The 20579-nt window shown below is 36.9% G+C and overlaps 2 protein-coding genes across 9 annotated transcripts in view; one reads left to right on the plus strand and one right to left on the minus strand.

Moving 5' to 3' along the window:
• The window catches only part of LOC136267376 (hemicentin-1-like), a 54215-nt gene that overhangs the window by 13864 nt on the left and 19772 nt on the right, over window positions 1-20579 (minus strand). Inside the window, exons 10-19 of the mRNA XM_066062492.1 lie at window positions 19790-20182; window positions 19419-19718; window positions 14915-15223; window positions 7904-8176; window positions 5733-6059; window positions 3669-3986; window positions 2932-3087; window positions 2433-2714; window positions 1893-2216; window positions 1584-1835 (exon numbers count right to left, since the gene is read on the minus strand). Coding sequence (XP_065918564.1) covers window positions 1584-1835; window positions 1893-2216; window positions 2433-2714; window positions 2932-3087; window positions 3669-3986; window positions 5733-6059; window positions 7904-8176; window positions 14915-15223; window positions 19419-19718; window positions 19790-20182 — 2934 coding nt within the window. The remainder of the gene's footprint in view (window positions 1-1583; window positions 1836-1892; window positions 2217-2432; window positions 2715-2931; window positions 3088-3668; window positions 3987-5732; window positions 6060-7903; window positions 8177-14914; window positions 15224-19418; window positions 19719-19789; window positions 20183-20579) is intronic.
• LOC136267379 (uncharacterized) lies at window positions 10667-13058 on the plus strand. Of its 8 annotated transcripts, none has more exons than XR_010706667.1 (8): window positions 10667-11293; window positions 11342-11504; window positions 11631-11735; window positions 11786-12053; window positions 12114-12141; window positions 12192-12324; window positions 12782-12846; window positions 12906-13058. XR_010706667.1 is itself a non-coding variant. In XM_066062504.1 (8 exons), exons 3-8 carry the CDS (start codon window positions 11725-11727, stop codon window positions 12979-12981), a joined length of 378 nt encoding a protein of 125 aa, XP_065918576.1. In that variant the 5' UTR covers window positions 10667-11293; window positions 11342-11504; window positions 11631-11724; the 3' UTR covers window positions 12982-13058. The 8 variants fall into 8 exon arrangements, 5 of the variants coding, with proteins under 5 accessions (XP_065918576.1, XP_065918573.1, XP_065918574.1 ...); XR_010706666.1 differs by having other exon boundaries at window positions 12232-12324; XM_066062504.1 differs by having other exon boundaries at window positions 11989-12053.

The raw sequence follows: 20579 nt of genomic DNA on the forward strand, positions 1-20579 counted from the left end.
TGCGGTTCTTTAAATAAATGTAGTTTGTTGCCCCAGCAACAAACAAAAGTTAACAGGCTAGCTTCCATTGGGTGAGTTGTCAACATGTAACACCATGTGTGACCATCTGTCACCTGGTTGCATAATCGCACATCATAATTAAATTCCACAATCCTAATATAGTAACAGGTCAGGCTTTGCTCATCATTATTATTACTGTCACGTATGATTGTTGGTGCTTTACCAGGATCCTTGAATATTCCTCAGGCAGTAGAGGATCTCAGCTTGTGAAGTTAACGATATCAAAATTTCCCACCCACACACCCTGATAGCCTGCTTTCTTATATGTTGCTTCTGGTAACTGAGGTGTGGGTACAAATTGCTGAATAATTAAAGTCATAGCTGCCTAGTCCAAAATTTAATGACAGTCACAAAATGCTAACTGTCATTAAATTTAATGTGTCACAACTGTATGTACTAATCCTTGTTACAATTGTATGTTTGCAATGTGGTTGCTGAATGTTGCTGCTGGGTTGACGTAAGTAACACTGGATGTATTATGTAAAGTTTGCCATGGCAGTGATAACACATACTCATTGCCTATTTGGGCTGGTGTATCATACCTCAGTTGCCCTACCTCCCCCAAAGAGTTGTATGTATATGTATGTATGTCTGTATAACTGGTCTGTAAAGTGATGTGTTGTTGTAATATGTTGTGGTTGTATGCTGTAATGTTATAGAGCTTGGTGCTGTGGAAGGGCGGTTTGTGTAGAAAAGCATGCAGTAATGTGTTGTGGTATGTTTTTACATGCTCAAGTTAGCATGTTAAGGCACAATAAAGTAGCATATATATTATACAGCCAGTCACTTATCTCTCAACTAATTGTAAAATTGATCTCTGCGTGTTTTCATTAACAAAATTAATGGCATAGAAGTTTAATAACTGTGCTTTCTTATACTTTCTAAATCAGAGGTAGGGTCTTTTTTACTTATCTGACCCAAATGGTGTTGAAAGTTTTGCTGCAAACAATAAAATTAACTTATTTTGATTATGATTTGGTGACACAATTCATCAAGAAGTATCATGTAACTATAGCATAGATAATATGTGCGAGCACACATAAAATAGTGGTAGCCAAGAGTATCAAATGGCATAGTAGTCCATGATAAATAATTGCATGCAGTAACATGGATATTTTAGCAATTGTTTGTACACTTTGCTGTTAATGGCTGCTGAAATGCAATCTGAAACATGAACAAACCTTAGCACAAATGAAATAAAATAACGTTAACGGAAATGGTTTATGTTAGAATTCTAGCACTGGCAAGCAGATTCCTGAAGGTGCAGCAACACAGCCATTTGCATCACTCTTTTCTTGGAGTTACAACCCCATACTTTTGCAATAACTATTGAATACTTAGTTGAATAACATGAGAAGCTGGCAAAAAAGACCCACTGCTCATTTAAAGTTTCCATTTTGTGGAAATGGACTACATATTATTAGAATATCCTCATTACTTCAAACCACCATTAATCATTGGCTAACAGACCATTCAGTACTCTCAGTTACTCTTGACATAAAGTACACAGATAATGTGCTCACTTGCTTGTACAATAGTAATGGTGGCAGTATCACTCCCTAGATTATTGGATACACTACACACATAAATCCCATAACCACTGCTATCAGATATTGTAAAGGAGTACACTTGATCAGTAGATAACACAACAGTTGGATCATCTTGTCTAGTCCAGTTGAATGTGAGTGGAGAAACACCAGAAGCACTACATAACAGTGTTGCCTCTGAACCAATTGGTACAGGATCAATACTAGCTATTGTAACCATTGGTTGTGCTATAGGATGATTGAACTTAATTCTCATTATTATGCTACTATTATACAGATTCTCACCTGTTGAATCTTGTATTATAAGACTTCTACTCTGCATCATCCCATCAACATCTGGTATAGTACAAGTGTACACTCCAGTATTACCTGATAATATGCTGGCTGCACTTGAACTGATAACTAGCTCACTGGTACCAACATCACCAATAACAGGATTAGCCTGTATTGCTCCACTTGCAGAGACTGGATCACCACTAGGAAACAACCACTGACCATTACTAGTAGTACTACCAGAGCGACACATTATTCTTAACTCCATATTTTGAAACAGTAGAACTGAACTGCTGTTGTACGTGATAGTGAAATCAGGACTGTGTAGGGTAACACCTATAGACAGTCAACAGCATACAACACAATACATTAGTATAATGCTGGCAGTGGCACATTAAGATTAATTAATTCTCAATATAACATCAATATTCCACTTTCATCTATTATATTGAATCAGTATGGTAAATAGTATTGTCTTAAACTTTTTGTTACAGTTCTAAACAGTGTTTGTTCTGGTAAAACACTGTATTGTATAAAGATATAATGAAGTACCTTCAACTCTATCAACAGTAGCAGTAGACATTCCTATCATTACTCCACTATCAGTCACTGTACAATTGTAGCTACCAGTATCACGAGCCCTCACATTGGTCAAGGATAATATACTCTGATCAGTACCAGTCAAGTCACCATCACAATCAGGAGAACAACTACTACTCCAACTATAAGTCTCTGTACCACTTACACTACCAGATATTGTACAAATAAATGTGATTGACTGAGCTACAGGGAACCTGATGCCTCCTCCTGGACTACGACTGATATATACCGGGCCTAATGTGGTAAAGCAATAACTTAGTTTAAATATTGCCCAAGCTTTTGTGAAAAAGAATGCACATTCTACAACCTTTTTTATAGCCATTAACTTTTATCACTTAAAATGATAGTATTGTTAGACATGTACAAATTAAATTTTGTAAAGTACCACTATTATCAAACAGGAAAAACACTGAAACAAATATTTGCAAAATATTTTAACATGTTATCTTACAAAGATCACAGGTAACACCATCAGGGTGTAGTACACTAATCACATTAGGTTGACTACAACAACCATCACTTGTTGTAGCATTAGTAACCATCACACCAAGACTATTGGATGATGAGTTATCACATCTCATTACTGCATAACAGGTCCTCTGAAGAGCTGAAACATAAATAAGAATACATTCAGTAGAAGGGTTTAGGAATAATACCAACATAAACATTTAAGGACCAGTGAGGAGTAAAGGAAGTGATTCCAGCATTTTGAAGCAATTTTACAGCATAAAATTAAGGTATTCGAGATTTAGATACTCTAATAGAGCAATCACTTATATAGAACAATCAGTGGAATAGTTCAATACTCAGTCAAAGCTTACCAACAAACATAGTTTCTTTACAAAATAATTCAGCTATATTTAAGCATTAAAAAACTTTGAGATCACAAAGGTGAAGGAATAATTTTTGAGAATCATCAGTACACTTTGGGAATATCAAAAATGCAATGTTAACTATTTCAAGAAATTCATATGCAATAATGATGAAAATAATTCACACAAGTCTATAAGGCTTTATTTAACAAGGCACTCTATTACATATTGCCACTCGATTATTTATGGCCTAAAAATATAATGCGATACATTCAAATTTTTGCCAATAACATTTACAAAGCATTTACAAAACAAAGAAAATCTATCATAATGGTACCTGGCACAAATGCTAACTTCACTACACAACAATACTTACTCAATACTAGTCCACTGGTTACAACAGATCCAACAATGTTATTAGCACTACAAGTATAGTTGCCCTCTTCTACCACAGTAAAGGTTGATACAGTTAATGTGGAAACTGTGTTACGCTGATTATCACTTATTGTATAAGTGACAATGTTAATGTTACTAGTATTAGTCAATACTACTCCGTCTCTCATCCATGTTATATCAGGAGTAGGAGCAGCACAACCCTCACAAGTGAGAACTACACTGGTAGCATGTTGAACAAACATTGCACCATCAGTAGTACCATCAGTATCCATTGGTGATATGATGAATGATGGAGTAGCTGAAAAGAGAACACAGACACATCAGCTTACATAGTATTTGGCAATGCATGGTTGTTCATTGATAGGATAAAGCAAAAAGCACAATGTGCCTTCAAAAAGAAAAATATAAATATTATTACTGCAATTGATATCATCATATCTTTGCTACATACTTATTCACTTCCTGACTGATGATTCAGAAACAAGACGAGACACTATTAACAGCACAGTCACATACTCTAATACAACAGTTTAAAACATTAAAACAGTAAAAACAGTCCATTTTGAAGCACAATTTCATCTGACACTGTTCAAAAGACATTTAAACATAAGTGGCTAACATCTAGGCATGTGCAGATGCATTGGTTATCATGTAGTATGGTAGTACGATAATGGAAGTTTGGGCTTTCTTATAAAGTATCACCTTTCCTTTATAACGGTTTAGCAGTATTAGTTAGACATAACTAAGCTCATAAATGTCTTCAGAGTGGCCCAAAATCCTTGTAACAAATTTCTATAAAATTTTAAATTTCCTATTAACAAAATTTTATGCTGAATGGACTAACTATCTAACTAAATCACTAACTAACTAAATCACTAACTGACTGACTGACTGACTGACTGACTGACTGACTGACTGACTGACTGACTGACTGACTGACTGACTGACTGACTGACTGACTGACTGACTGACTGACTGACTGACTGACTGACTGACTGACTGACTGACTGACTGACTGACTGACAGCGTTGGGAGTAACGCGTTACATAAGTAACGCGTTACGTAATATTATTACTTTTGTGGCAACTAAGTAATATAACGAAATACGCTATAAAAACGGGTAATATAACTCAAGTTATTTTACTTACAAATGTAACGTGTTATTATTACTACAAGTAACGAAGTTACTAATCTCGTTAGTTATCCTCTGAGTTACGCTTAGCCACAACGAAGTAACGAAGCCTACTTGATGAAACTTATTCACCAGCTTCTTACTTAAAACCAAGATTTGCACATTGTCCAACTGCAACCATGTCACGTGATAAAGTGGCAGTTTCACACGTCACAGCTCAAGGCCGTGGACACAAAGTAATATAATATGTAATATTATTATAGTTACTTTATTTTATGAGTAATATGTAACTGTAACTAAACAGTTCAGTTGCAAGTAATATGTAATATGTAACTAGTTACTTTTACTAAGTAACTTTCCCAACACTGCTGACTGACTGACTGACTGACTGACTGACTGACTGACTGACTGACTGACTGACTGACTGACTGACTGACTGACTGACTGACTGACTGACTGACTGACTAACTGACTGACTGACTGACTGACTGACTAAATGATACTTCCAGCCAAGCATAGCCTGACAATAGATAAAATATTTCAACAGGCACTAAATATCTTGCCAAAAAGCTACTTTGCTGTCCAATAGATCAGCATTTTTACTGCTCCAAAATCTTGATTAACAATATTAACATTTTTTGAAGTAATTATGAGAATAACTGATACATTTTGGGAATAATAAAAGCATAATGATATATTTTCAGAGAAATCCTGAATAGAATAATGAAGAAATTAGCATAATTTTCTAATGCCATCTGTCTGCATGGATTTAATCAATACATGTAGTGCTTCAACCGCATTCAATGGCAGATATACACATATGCTACTTGGCTTTTTACCCAATTTTCATAGGCTTTAATATCTATGACCACACATAAACATAAACACTTGACACACACACTTGTCACTTACTAGGAGTAATAAACACATCAATGAACAATGATTGACTGTTATTATCAACATCATTAATATCACATCTGTACACTCCTTCATTAGGTGATTGAGTTGAGTCAAACACCAGAGTGACTACCTCACCATCAACAATGAAATCACTTGATATTTGATATACTGGATCATTACTATTGACTGATACTAGATTGTTACTAAATGACCATTGAGAGTTATCATCTACAAGACTACCAGATCCACAGTAATACTGACAGGACATTGTTGGTGGACACTGTATCAAACTTTTATTGTTAATCACTTTGAATGGACTATCAGTGTAAACTCCAACTCCTGTTATTTAAAAATTGTGTAAGAGTCATGGTTATCATAATGTAATCATGTTATTCATCCACATAACGCACACATATTATGTTACACATGATACGCACAATAACACCATCATCAACAGTAAAGTCAGCTGATGAGAAAACTACACAGTCAACAAAAACAGCCAAGCTGTATAAATGGGTCTAGCCTTCAAACAGTTAAGTTTGTGAATCAAAGGTGACAGCCAAGAAATGGATTCAGTGATGTTGATGCTAATACATGTTATGCTAATAAGTATTAACAACAGTATATGTGACTGAATTTGACAAAACCAGGCTTCCATACAACCAATTCATTGATTTTGACCAACTGTAACATGACCTACCAGCATGCTATTGACTTGAAATTTATATACAATGCTTCCATAACATATTAAACAATGACAGGTAAAAATTTAAAGTTGGTGGTGTATTCCCAAAATGAGTTATGAACTCTCAGAGTGGATGTGTGTGGAAGCCTGGTTTTGTCAAATTCGGTCACATATAATGAAGGAGGACTGCACTATAGCTTGTGAAAAATTAGCCTGAAAATGTAAACGCATACCTTCATTTCCTTTTGTAAACCGGACTACTGCTAATTGGCTGGATTTAATATGTTACTAGTTCAAGGTGAGTAGTCTGGAATCACAGTGGATAAAACTCCATCTACATAGACGTGTCAGTTTCACTAACAAAACTCTTAAGGCAGGGGATGATAACCTTGAGGAAATCTTAAATAAAGACATCATGCGCAAGGTTGATATCCATGATGACCCAGTGCAGAATACATGCTTCTTTTGTACTATATAAGGCCCCCAAACCAGCTCAGTCATACTTGTTTATCCATAGTCTGGTATGCAGATAAGAAGAAATAATACTGCTGTTGGCAGCATTAATACTGCTGCTGCTGTAGTCTATTATTACTACTGTGTTCAATATATTGACTGAAGACAGCAGTAATAATAGTATTATATCTATTTCATGCATATTGGGAAAAGAGAAAATGGAGCCATGTATGTGTTTTCTTTCTTCATGAGTGGAGTGCTGGCTTTTCTTGATTGCATGACAGACTACCATGTGTTTTGATGTCTTAGTGATACAATGCATGCAACTGTTTTTTTTTTACTGCTTGTTGATGCTTCTGAAGATAAATTCAATATTTTTTGTCTAGATTATGATACAATTAAATCTGGTCAGATTTAACATTGACGGCTCTAGGTGCCTGGTTTCTGATCAAGAGCATAGCTAGATTTTTGGTGAAGACCAAAAAAAAAGGTAACCACCTGCTGAGAATAACTGCCCTCCACCAACTATTATTAATATCATAAGGTACGTAAATCCTTATTTATAGCTATTTAGCTTGCTACACTGTTGCTCTCAATACAGTGACCACTTTATTAGAGTGATTGACTGCTCTATTAGAGTATCTCAATCTGAACGTGACCGATTTCCAGAAACACTGCCCCTGTTTAGCAGCAACAGTGTACATGCACATAACCCCTTAGTTCAGTACCACCATGTTTTCCTATGTAAATGAGCATGCAGTTGCATGTATCACAAAACTTATAGCTTCTGATGTTTAGTTGTGCATGCATATACATGAACTTTGGATGCATATAGACTACTACATATGCTGGGAATTAATCACTGACCAGCGCAGATAGGTCAACACTGCCTGGGAAAGCAATCCATAATGTGCATGTGTCATTCATTATACATGATAGCTCACATGATAACAATAATGTCCTAGCTAGTTTACTGCATAGCTAAATGATCCTAAAGACATTGTATGTTCCAATACTTGCACTGTATTAGTCCCACCAAACTCACCTTCAATATGATCAATAGCAAACACATTCCTACCAATCACTGTACTACCTTCAGTTATAGTACAAGTATAGTCACCATAATCACGGCCTCTAATAGAAGGATTAGATAAGGTGGTATTCATTGTACCACTCCAACTACAATCACTATCACATCCAATAGTCCACTGGTAGGATACAATACCACTTGTAGTCACAGAAGAGTCAGCACTACAGGTCAGTCCTAATGGCTCCAGTAACTGAATATTAGTCACATTACTAGTGATGACAGCGGCATCTACAGGTTGGTAGTAAGAACAAAATTACAACAAAATACAACTACATTTGTGGTAATACCATGCAAGATTAATTCTGAGCTTGCTACTTAGCATGAAGATCTTTACCATGCACTACCATGGCAAATGAATTTGAAACATTAAAAAATAATCATATTCACATGTATAATACATGTTACAGCATTCCAAACAGCTTCATGTATGTAGATTCGGTAATTAGGTTATACGCATCTGTGTAAATGATAGTGTTTTTCAGTATTCAAAGATTGGACTTCCAAACACACACAACGGCAAGTGCAATACAGAAAAAATATAATATTATATAGCTCAAGGGTGTGGTCAAGAGACAAATATAACATAAAGCAAAACACACAATGTCATATTTTCCATAGTGCACATGCACACATGGTGCTTTAACTGGCTTAATGTATGAATCTGGAGCAGTTGCAATCAAGAAGAAGATAACCATTTGATACAGTTTATCACGACCTGAAATGGCATGATGGCAGTGAGAAAACTCGTGATTAGCAGAAGGTTAATCCACCCCAAAAACACCTTCGCTGTAAAAAAGGTGCGCCCAAGAAACTACAAGTACCTGGAACCCAATGTAAAAAACAAAAAGAAAAATCAGCTTAGCTGAAGTGAAAAGTAACTGGTAACTTAAAGAGCTGATATCTGAAGTGGCCAAGAATACAATTACTAAAGTTTAATCCATGCAAGAACACCTTGGCTATAAAACAGGTGTATACATGAAAGTAACTGGCAACTGAAATGGCTGATATCTGAAGCGGTCAAGAATGAATGGTCATATACAACTAATTCAAAAATTTAACACTGAACCTTTATAATTCAGCTGTGTTCTATATTCACTCTTGCTGCATCGTAAAGTAATTTCTTTTAACTCTAATTGGCTGGTAATTTGGCCGCCTTTTTTAATAGTCAGTATAATAGAGCAAAAAAAAGGCGGCCAAATTACCAGCCAATTAGAGTTAAAAGAAATTACTTTACGATGCAGCAAGAGTGAATATAGAACACAGCTGAATTATAAAGGTTCAGTGTTAAATTTTGAATTAGTTGTATATGACCATTCATTCTTGGCCGCTTCAGATATCAGCCATTTCAGTTGCCAGTTACTTTCATGTATACACCTGTTTTATAGCCAAGGTGTTCTTGCATGGATTAAACTTTAGTAATTGTATTCTTGGCCGCTTCAGATATCAGCTCTTTAAGTTACCAGTTACTTTTCACTTCAGCTAAGCTGATTTTTCTTTTTGTTTTTTACATTGGGTTCCAGGTACTTGTAGTTTCTTGGGCGCGCCTTTTTTACAGCGAAGGTGTTATTGGGGTGAATATCACTGATTTTTGTCAGTGATAGACTCTACATTTGGTTTAAAAGGTAATCTTTTGGAAATGAGCAATTAACATTAATGCAGAATATTATCTTGGAGAGTCAGTAAAATCCATACATAATAATGATTGTTTCATAACACCGTAAATTCAGAAGTATGAATTTACGGTGTAGTATGACTGTTCTATTAGAGTAAATTTATCTTTACTGCCTGCACGTCATGAATATATCTCATATCTGTGCATGTTAAATGCTTCAGACACCTAATTAAAATTGCAAGTGCCTAATTAGTTCATAGTTGCTACACAGCTATAAATACATTTGTAATTGTTATCATCATAATCATTTATCATGTTATAACCATTTTTTAATATTTTGGTCACAACTTCAGGATTAGAGCAGCAGAGAAAGGAATAGAGGACTCAACCATCAAGACTTGTATATGGGAGATGGAACAGTATTGCGATGGACAATGCCGGTACTAACCCCTCAAGGGTGTTGTAGTACAGTATAGATGCAAGACCAGAGCCTCGATCGTCATCTTTTGACCGTGGTCACAACTTCAGGATTGGAGCAGCAGAGAAAGGAATGGAGGACTCAATCATCAAGACTCGGGGAGATGGAATAGTATTGCCATGGACAATGCCAGCACTAACCCCTCAAGGATGTCACAGTGCAGTATCGATACAACCACTCCAACCAGTGCATAAGACCAGAGCTCGATCATCACCTTTTGACTGAAATTTTTATACTTGATGAAGCAATTAAAACAAAAAAGTTGTAGTACTTGTACTTTCCTGAGGGAACATGTCCCCTGAGTCCTAGACTCCCTTGCCTGTTCAGCAGAATAATAGGATTGAGCCTTACTACCACTTTCACCTTTATTCTTGGCCTGAATGTACATATCAGCAACATAATACAGTAGCTGTGGATAATGCTAGTTAATGCCCCTAGGCAGAGCTATAGGGGTGGGAATTTTTCCCTACTATCATACTATCATAGTAGTTCTTCTCGCAGTTCTTTGCCTGGCCATCATCAACTGCTGTCCATCAACTGCTGTCCATCAACTGCTGTCAAAACATTAGTCTCGTCCCCCAGACCCTTCCTCAAGCATGCTTATCACACAAAAATAACGTTAGTTTAGCAGTGCACAAACAATTATTCATTGACAGCTTATACTACACTTACCGCATTGTTGAACCATGTATACCACCAGAATCCACCAGATTGACAACTAACACGTGATCTATTTAGGGGAAATCTCGTGGAAAGTCCCTAATTACCTTAAGCGGACACTCATGATACGTGGTTTTAAATTGAATGGTTTAAGAATGTAACTGGATGGTCCGGTGAGGCGTACTTTAATCGGCTCGACTTTACTGAGAAACTCGAGCCCCTCGTGAGAAACTACATCGCTTGAGCAACGCTTGAAAAGGTAAGAGTCCGGCAAGAATACTGAGGGACTCTATGATATATGCTGGTCTTGAATGCTAACGAAACGAGGAGTGAAGTTTGTGCAACGTGTCACATCGCCACACACTGATTCACCGTGTTTGTGCGATAGGGTTTTTGGACCTGTCCACCAGATGTGAAAGGAAATTCATTCCACCACATGTTGAAAGGAAATTCATTCCAACTTGTGAAGTTATTGGTATACTCATTGTTGGGGTCCATGGGGACATCGATGAGCATTTACCAGTCAGCTGTAAGTAATGTCACAACAGAAGGAAAGGAACCATTTCCATACCCCTATGGCATACTGATTTTCCAGGTCAGTTTATGTACACCCAACCACAGAAATGTAGAACTTTGGTTGCAGGTGGAAAATAAACACCTTTTTACTCAGTTACAAGAGATTCACCCAGCTGGGATAAAATGTTGAAGTGAATGTCATTAGTACCTACTTGCGGTTCATCAGGTATTGGACAATTCCAAGTGTCCAGATTATGCAGTTGTCCTCATGTTCAAGTTTACACGTTTAGGCAAGTTCCACAACATCCTATAATCTATTACTATATCAGTGTGGAATAATGCTTAAATAATATTTTTCATATTCCAGGCTTTAGGTATGTGTATTGTATTTAACACCTGCTTGTTGGTTTTTGCAGGCCATCTGGTCATACTGGTTTATCCACTAGCAGTTGAATGTGATCATGGTACATATGTAAGTTGAGACCATGCAGGAACAAAGATACAGGTGTCATGAATTTCAGGTCAGTTGACATTCAGAGGAATTGTATTATTACAATTGTTCTTTTTGTAGTTATCAATTATCAGTGACTAGTTTGTGATAGCGTACTTTTGTTTGACTAATGACCAAATGTTCTGGTTTACATGCTTACCCAACAGTTATGTTACTCACTTAACCTGCATATGGGATATATATTTTTAGTTCATTTTGATTATTCATCCTTTATTGGTACAGCCTGGCATATTGATTTTTTGCACATTCTCTTTTTAATTCAGTGCCTGCTGGATTGTTTCGTCAGATATCGAAACAGATGTCTTTGGTGTTGCGACCGATGTTCCAGGTCAGTTTGCATGTGTGTTTAATTTAAGGTTGACTTCAGTGCCTGCTTATTCTTTTACAGGTCTCAGTATTGAGTGTCATGATTTCAGGTCAGTTGACGTACAGAAGAATTGTATTATTGCAATTGTTGTTTTTGTAGTTATCAATTATCACTGTATACTAGTGATGTGAATTTGCAGGTCAGTCTACTCAGATGTATCAGGCATAGTGTTGATGGGATCGAACAAGTATCCAGTGTAGACTGTAGTGGCATCAAGGGTGTTAATTTTCAGGTCAGTTTACATGTTGTGATGTTAGTGATTTTTTCCTAGTACCAAGATATTAAGTGTATTGTATTTAATGCCCACCTGTTATGTTTTTAAATTATGGTATATCAGTGTAGACAGTGCAACAGTAAGCCTTCTGTGTTGTAGTAACTATTTGTTTCGTAATATTATGCTGTTGTCCCGGAATGGCACAATTTTTGGGCAACCAGTGTGAAGTCCAGTGGTACAAACATTGTATTATGACCAAGTTGTGATAGCGTACTTTTGTTTGACTAATGTCCTAATGTTCTGGTTTGACTAAAGTCTTAATGTTCTGGTTTAACATGCTTACCCAACAGTTATGTTATTCATTCACTTAGCCTGGGATATAATTTTTGTTCATTTTGATTATCCATGCTATTATCCATGCTATTATTGACACAGCCCGGCATATTGATTTTTTGTACATTCTCTTTTAATTCAGTGCCTGCTGGATTGTGTCATCAGATATCGAAACAAGTGTTTTTGGTGTTGCGACCGATGTTCCAGGTCAGTTGCATGAGTGTTTAATTTAAGGTTAACTTCAGTGCCTGCTTATTCTTTTACAGGTCTCAGTATCGTCATGCTGACATACAAGAAATCATCACTATTGTTGGAACTATTTTTAGTCAAGTCTTGATGTGATGTTAATTAACGTTGTTACACATTGTTGTATGTTTACCATATGGCAAGAAATTATCATGGCCATCATGAAATTTGAATATTGTGTAAGTTGTGTGGACCAACCCCAACTCATACATGGTCACTGGCAAACCACGAACCACATTTGAGCCACAACACCACCAACCACATTCGAGCAATCCATTACAAAACTTTGTTGCACCATTTGTGTGTGCATAATACTTAATGAAAGCCACAACACAAGCTACACGGTACACACTACATAGAGGTGGTAACCTCTAAAGGCTTGTTACCTTTTTTAATTATTTTTATTTTCCTTTTTTATTCACCTTATCGGCCTTTGTGGTTAATCTATTAAAAATTACATGTAAACAGAGAATTGAAGAGTATGCTTAAAGCACCTTCGCTAGTGATTTTGTTCTTCAAACCATAAGACAACTGGCGATTTATAAACGCTCGCATGGGGTGTGGTACTAAATGGAATTTAAAAGATTTCTGCTTAAAACGCCATCCCTAGGGAACTTACGGTTCAGCACGCTGTCACAACTTGTTTATCAGGCATTAGAGTTTGTGTCCACGTCGTGTCTTTAAAAGTTATTGTAGGGATTAGAGGTTGATTTAAGAAAATACGCGTATAGGCAAACCAGGATTGGATAATGTCAGTGCTAGATGGACTATACAAACACGGCTATGTTGACTGGTTGACTGGTATAACATGACAGTAGTTGTAACATAAGGTAGAGAAATAAAGTGAAATACGCCTATTTTTTATTTTGCGATGGTTACTTTTTTATTTTAGCGAGGTCGCAAGAAAACTATGATGATGATGATGATAACGACTCCTAAAGATTTTTTATCATGTAACGCAATACAAATCTATTGAGAGATGTTGCGTAATTTAGGACTAATATTGCGAAACCGGCCCTACACGTAAATAACTCACAGTAGTGGCCGCGCGTCTTTTAATTGGGCGTGCGCTTTGTAGTTTCTTGGCCGCGCGACTCACTACCGTGAGTCTTGATTTGTGGTAATTTCAGTTATCACATGGTTTGTGATTCGTCAAATCTAGAATTCAATATGCAGTAGTGCAATAAGAAGATGAGGAGAATGATTGAGGAAAGCTAGCTTCAGTGTACATGAGTAATGGAGAGTTTGTACAGCTATCTAATTGTTGTTTCAACAGCGCAACAAAGTTGAAGGTGTAAATTTCAAGCAGCCACTAAATCAAACCAACTGGACTTACAATGATGGACAGTTTAAAGAATGATTTAAGACTGAGTTGTATGATCATTGTATTGGAAATACAAACATTTGTGTGCATGACTATTAATTTGTTGTTTATTGTTATGGCAATGTTGTTGACAGCTTTGTTAGTGGGTGGTCATTCTGGTGTCTCTGTGGGCAGGGCCGCCCACAGGGGGGGGCAACTGGGGCATTTTTCCCTGGGCCCCAGTCTGAAAGGGGCCCCAGGAGGCCCCATGAAGGGCCCCCTGAATACCTGTTTAAAAGATCGATATACTCTATATTCTTCAGAGGAGCAGTGTAGCAAGCTTATAGATAAGGAGATATGGTTGGTGATGGGTAGTTATTGTCATTGCCAGCAGGTTGTGACCTTTTTTTTTTTCTTTTTTTTTGTTTTTTTTGGTCTTCACCTTACAACTTGGGTCAAGGGCCCCACTTTAACTCTTTTCCCTGGGCCCCTTAATTTCTCTGGGCGGCCCTGTCTGTGGGTTATGTTTATGATTGTGTCACATTCACACAAAGTGTGCTTTATTTTATTAGGAAACCAATGCAACCACATCCCAGTGCTATATTTTATAGCACACTTTGGCACAGTATGGAAAATAAGCACACTTTTCTCTTTCAGGTATCATTCATTAAAGGTTTTTAATGGATCCACCCTATGTATAACTGCATGAAAGTCACAGATACTCACTCAGTCGAATATCACTGGACACTGATACTGTTCCAATACTGGTACTAGCCACACAAGTATATACTCCTCCATCAGTTGCTACAAAGTTCATGATAGTCAAACTGGACACTATCGAACCATTACTAATAGACTCCACTATCAATATCTTATTACCATCACTAGTTAACATCATACTATCCATAGTCCAACTGATAGTTGGAGTAGGAGTACCAGTAGCATTACATGATAGAGTAAATGAACTACCACCATCAACTAGTTGTGGATCATCTAGAATACTTCCAGTAGCTCCATTAGTCACTGTCACTAACACTATAATGACAGAAGTTCTTACAATAACAAAGTGATGTTTTCATGTATCTTTTCATTAATAAATAATTTTTGCTCACAGGTTAACTAGCAATACTCATTCAAGGATGGATTTAGGGGGTGCATGATGTACTGAAGTTAGGGATGCGGCGATTATGCCGGCATAATTTCGGGCATAATAGGTATATGTGGGAATCAGGAATTATGCTAGCATTTTGAGGTGATTATAAAGCTTTGACAGTAGGAAAATCTGCAGATTGCACAATTCCGTTAAAAAGATCGATATACTCTAATAGAGCAGTCAGAAACTCTAATAGAACGAATCAAGACACACGGTAGTGTGTCGTGCGGCCCAAGAAGCCGGCGCGCAACCCCGTGAGTATATTGACAGTAAGAAAGAAAACGCAATTTTCGCACCTCCGTAGCTCTGTGCTGCCTTGATGAAACAAGACAAAGTTTGCTGTGTACATTCCCTCCAACTTCAGTACTCCACATTCCAAATTTGAGCGAAATTGCTTCAGGCATTCCTGAGATATGCGACTTCAAAAATTGGCTTAGTTTCTTCGTTTTTTTTTCTTCTTATTTTTCTTCCTCTTTTCGCACACTTACAAAACCTGCTATAAAACGCGAACGCGTTATCCGATTGCCTTGAAATTTGGCACACAGAAGGGGGGTATAAAGGCGCATCTCGGTACCAACTTTGGCTGGAATACCATAAACAGGCAAAGAGTTATGAGCGATTATGCACGAAAAATAACACCAATATGTTGTCACGCCTACAGGGTAAACCGCGTATGGGAAGAAGCTGAAAATCGGTGGGTGAATAGGTGAACTATTGAACCTCAAACCTTTTGTGGTTTGAAAGAAATCGAGCTAAAAACCAGGAAGATACAACAACAAAACCAACAGTGTGTGTAACAATTACGCAATCGAGATTAGCTAATTTTTAATTTATTTATTTTATTATTATTATTATTATTATTATTTATTATTATGCTTGCCACGCCTACCAGATAAACCACTTGGGGTAATGCTTTGAAAATCGCTGTACAGATGGAGTTATCATCTTAGAAAGGCTCTTCAATGGTGTAGAAGAATCAGACTTAAAGCCACGGAGTTATAACACGAAATCCAACTTGGTGTAGCAAGTGCGAGATCGAGATACTCTAATAGAGCAGTCATCCTAATAGAGCAGTCACCCTGAACAGAATTCAAGAGATCAGTTAGAAATAAGTAACCTGTATAGAGATCAGCTACAAACAAATCACCCTGTAGAGAGTTCAGCTACAAACAATTCACCCTGTTCAGACATCAGTTAGAAGAAGTTTACTTGTAGAGAATTCGGTTACAAACAAATCACCCTGTTGAAAGATCAGCTAGAAGATGTCACCTTGTAGATAGTTCAGTTACAAAGAAACCACCATGTAGAGAATTCAGCTACAAACTAGTGACCCTGTAGATACATCAGCTAGAAGAAGTTACCTTGTAGAGAGTTCAGCTACAAAGAAACCATTCTGTAAAGAGCTCAGCTGCAAACAAATCACCTATACAGAATTCAGCTACAAACAAATCACCCTGTAGAGAGATCAGCTAGAAGAAGTTACCTTGTAGATAGTTCAGCTACAAACAAATCATCCTGTAGAGAGATCAGCTAGAAGAAGTTACCTTGTAGATAGTTCAGCAATTCACCCTGTACAGAGCTCAGTTAAAAGAGGTTTCCTTGTAGAAAGTTCAGCTACAAACAATTCACCCTGTAAAGAGATCAGCTAGAACAAGTTACCTTGTAGAGAGTTCAGCTACAAAGAAACCATCATGTAGAGAATTCAGCCGCAAACAAATCATGTATAGAGAGTTCAGCTACAAACAAATCTCCCTGCAGAGAGATCAGCTAGAAGAAGTTTCCTTGTAGAGAGTTCTGCTACAAACAAATCACCCTGTAGAAAGATCAACTAGAAGAAATCACCTTGTAGAGAGTTCAGCTTCAAAGAAACAATCATGTGAGAGTTCAGGTACAAACAAATTGTCCTGTAGAGAGATCAGCTAGAAGAAGTTACCTTGTAGAGAGTTCAGCTACAAAGAAACCATCATGTAGATAGTTCAGGTACAAACAAATCACCCTGTAGAAAGATCAGCTATAGAAGAAATCACCTTGTAGAGAGTTCAGCTACAAAGAATCTATCATGTAGAGAGTTCAACTACAAACAAATCACCCTGTAGAAAGATCAGCTATAGAAGAAATCACCTTGTAGAGAATTCAGCTACAAAGAAACCATCATGTAGAGAGTTCAGCTACAAACAAATCGGCCTGTAGAGAGATCAGCTAGAAGAAATTGCCTTGTAGAGAGTTCAGCTACAAAGAAACCACCATGTAGAGAGTTCAGCTGCAAAGAAATCACCCTGTAGAAAATTCTGCCAGAAACAAATTTCCCTGTAGAAAGATCAGTTAGAAGAAGTTACCTTTTAGAGAGTTCAGCTACAAAGAAACCATTCTGTAAAGAGCTCAGCTGCAAACAAATCACCCATACAAAATTCAGCTACAAACACATCACCCTGTAGAGAGATCAGCTAGAAGAAGTTACCTTGTAGATCGTTCAGCTACAAACAATTCACCCTGTAGAGAGAGCAATTAGAAGAAGTCACCTTGTAGAGTGTTCAGTTACAAAGAAACCACCATGGAGATTTCTGTAATCAATATATGTGACCGGATTTGCGAAAAGGGGTCTTCCACACACATCCAATTCCATAAACGTTGGAGACCATAACTCCATGTTCAAGTACATATTAACCTGAAAATTTCACCATGTATTCAGCTGTAGTGGTGCTCACCACTGCCCAAATATCAAGGCAATAGCTCTTTCCAATCTGAAGTTATCAATTGTCAAAGTTGGCAAATTGGATGTGTGTGGAAGACCCCTTTTCGCAAATCCGGTCACATAATAATATGTATTATACAGTATATATAATTTGTACATTTACTGATAAAATATTTAAAGTACATCTACTTCATCTTTTCTTCTTCCTGTAGTAAAGAAAAAAAACATAGGTTAAAAAAGTCCCAAAGCTGGCCATAGGCCGGCTTTGGGGTATACAAATACAAAAAGAAATGAAATCTAATCCAAAACAGCCAAGCTGTAAAAAAAGTGTGCGGCCCTCAGAAAGGCTATGGTGAAAAAAGATGTGAAATCCAAGGTGGCGGCCAAGAAATGGCTGTGATGGTAGGTTAATGGTAAAAATTTTAATAATGACAATTTAGGTAAATTTTGTGAAGCGGCACAAAAATTCACCTGAATTGTCGTTATTAAAATTTTTACCATTAACCTACCATCACAGCCATTTCTTGGCCACCACCTTGGATTTCACATCTTTTTTCACCTTAGCCTTTCTGAGGGCCGCACACTTTTTTTACAGCTTGGCTGTTTTGGATTAGATATTAGTTACTCTAATAAAACAGTCATATTGAAATGAAATACTCTAATACAGTAACCAGCTAAAGGATTCGAGACTATTTGAAGCTATGAAAATGGTATGATACAACAATAAACTGGCATTATTAGCCAATTATGGCATAATTTTGGAAATAATGGGCAATTCTCAAAAGCATAATAGGTGATTTTTTTAGCACCACTCAAAAGCATAATGCTAATTTTTGGAGCATAATAGCCTCATGCCTAACTGAAGTACCCCTCCAAAACTTTACTTTGTGTTACCAAGCTACTAAAAGCTACAGTACAGGTACAATTAAGCATATATGGGCAATGGAAAGATGAAGACAGCTTAAGGGAATGGATAATTTCTTTAAAAGAGGGATCAAAATAAAAGTAATACTTTTAGGTAGCTGACTGTTCTATTAAAATTATCTATATGGCGGGATCTCAATCTCGATTATCTGAACCCTCGATTATCTGAACAGTATAAGTGACTGCTCTATTAGAGTATTTTGCCAATAGGTGAATGATCTGTTAAGGTAAGCACATGTTCTATTGGAGTAGTTGAATAGAACTCTGCCATTTGCAGGATATGCAGGATATGGGAGTTCAAAGGTTCGTTTTAATTTCTTTGTTTTTTCCTTCTTTTTAGCTAATAGTCAGATAGCTATTATATACCAATATTTACTCTTGGTTATACATAACTGCGTAAAACATTTTGGGCACAAAATTATTCAGTTTACAATTTTTAAAAAGTGAAGTACAGTACATACCAGGGATGGTCATAACAGTGATGGTCTCACTATCACTTCCAATAGGATTAGTTACAGTACATGTATAAGTTCCATTATCACTAGAACTGACACTGTTAATGATATAATCACTATGATATACTGCACTTATATTAGTATGAGTTACTGTTGTGACACTAGTAGATTGTGTGATTGATACACCATCCTTCATCCAGGTGAATGTGTCTGGGGGAGAACCTTGTGAGGTACAGGACAATGTGAGGGGAAAACCAACAACAACTGTTACAGTAGATGATGATGGAGGGTCTATCATTGGAGCAGCTGTGTAGAGAGACAAAAGAGTTAACAAGTTTACAATAATGATGATAATGAATACATCATGTATAACTCACTTCTTCCACTAAAGTACAAACCCACTCTCATGATCTGATTAACCATTGAACTGTTTATGATGATACATGAGTAAACACCTTCTTCAGACAGAGATAATGTTCCACATGGATACAGGTTGATCACTCCAGGATATATTCTACGATTTGCTTGACGCACTTGAAAAGTGGAATTACATGGCTGGTCAACAGATATTTGAGCTCCACTGAAATACCATCCTCCCAGTTCAGTACTAGAGCTACTACCTGGTCCTAGTCCAGTAGTACAACGTAACAGCACACCAAATGGATCAAGTGTAAAGGGACTGTGGATAAAGGAGTAGTCATCAAGTTGATTACTGCTAACTATATCAGTTTCTGGAGTACTATCATTTGCTACTCTAGTTATTGAAATACCTATCAAGCAAATGGGTATACACATAATGATATCATACAGTATGGTGTTGTATAGTATAGGGATTATGATTCATGAAGGTTTGTCATACATTACATAAATGTATCCATTAACAGTGGAACACTGTTGAATTTTTCCACAAACAAAACATTAATCAGAAATAAGTCTTACGATGCATTCATGACAGTATCAGTTAAGAAAGTAAGTGGAGTGATGTTGCAATACTGTATGTCACAACACAATTAAATAGAGTTATCTTCTGATTGACTGATTTATGCCTTCAGGTGAGTATAACTCAATAACAGCTGCTGTTTGGCTGAGGATTCAATTATTTCACTGTTCTTCAACCCAATGAGTGTCTCCTCAGTACTTACAGCACATGCATTATGTACTTACTAT

The sequence above is a fragment of the Dysidea avara genome, chromosome 9 (genome assembly GCF_963678975.1).
Source record: "Dysidea avara chromosome 9, odDysAvar1.4, whole genome shotgun sequence".
Taxonomy (NCBI): Eukaryota; Metazoa; Porifera; class Demospongiae; order Dictyoceratida; family Dysideidae; genus Dysidea; species Dysidea avara.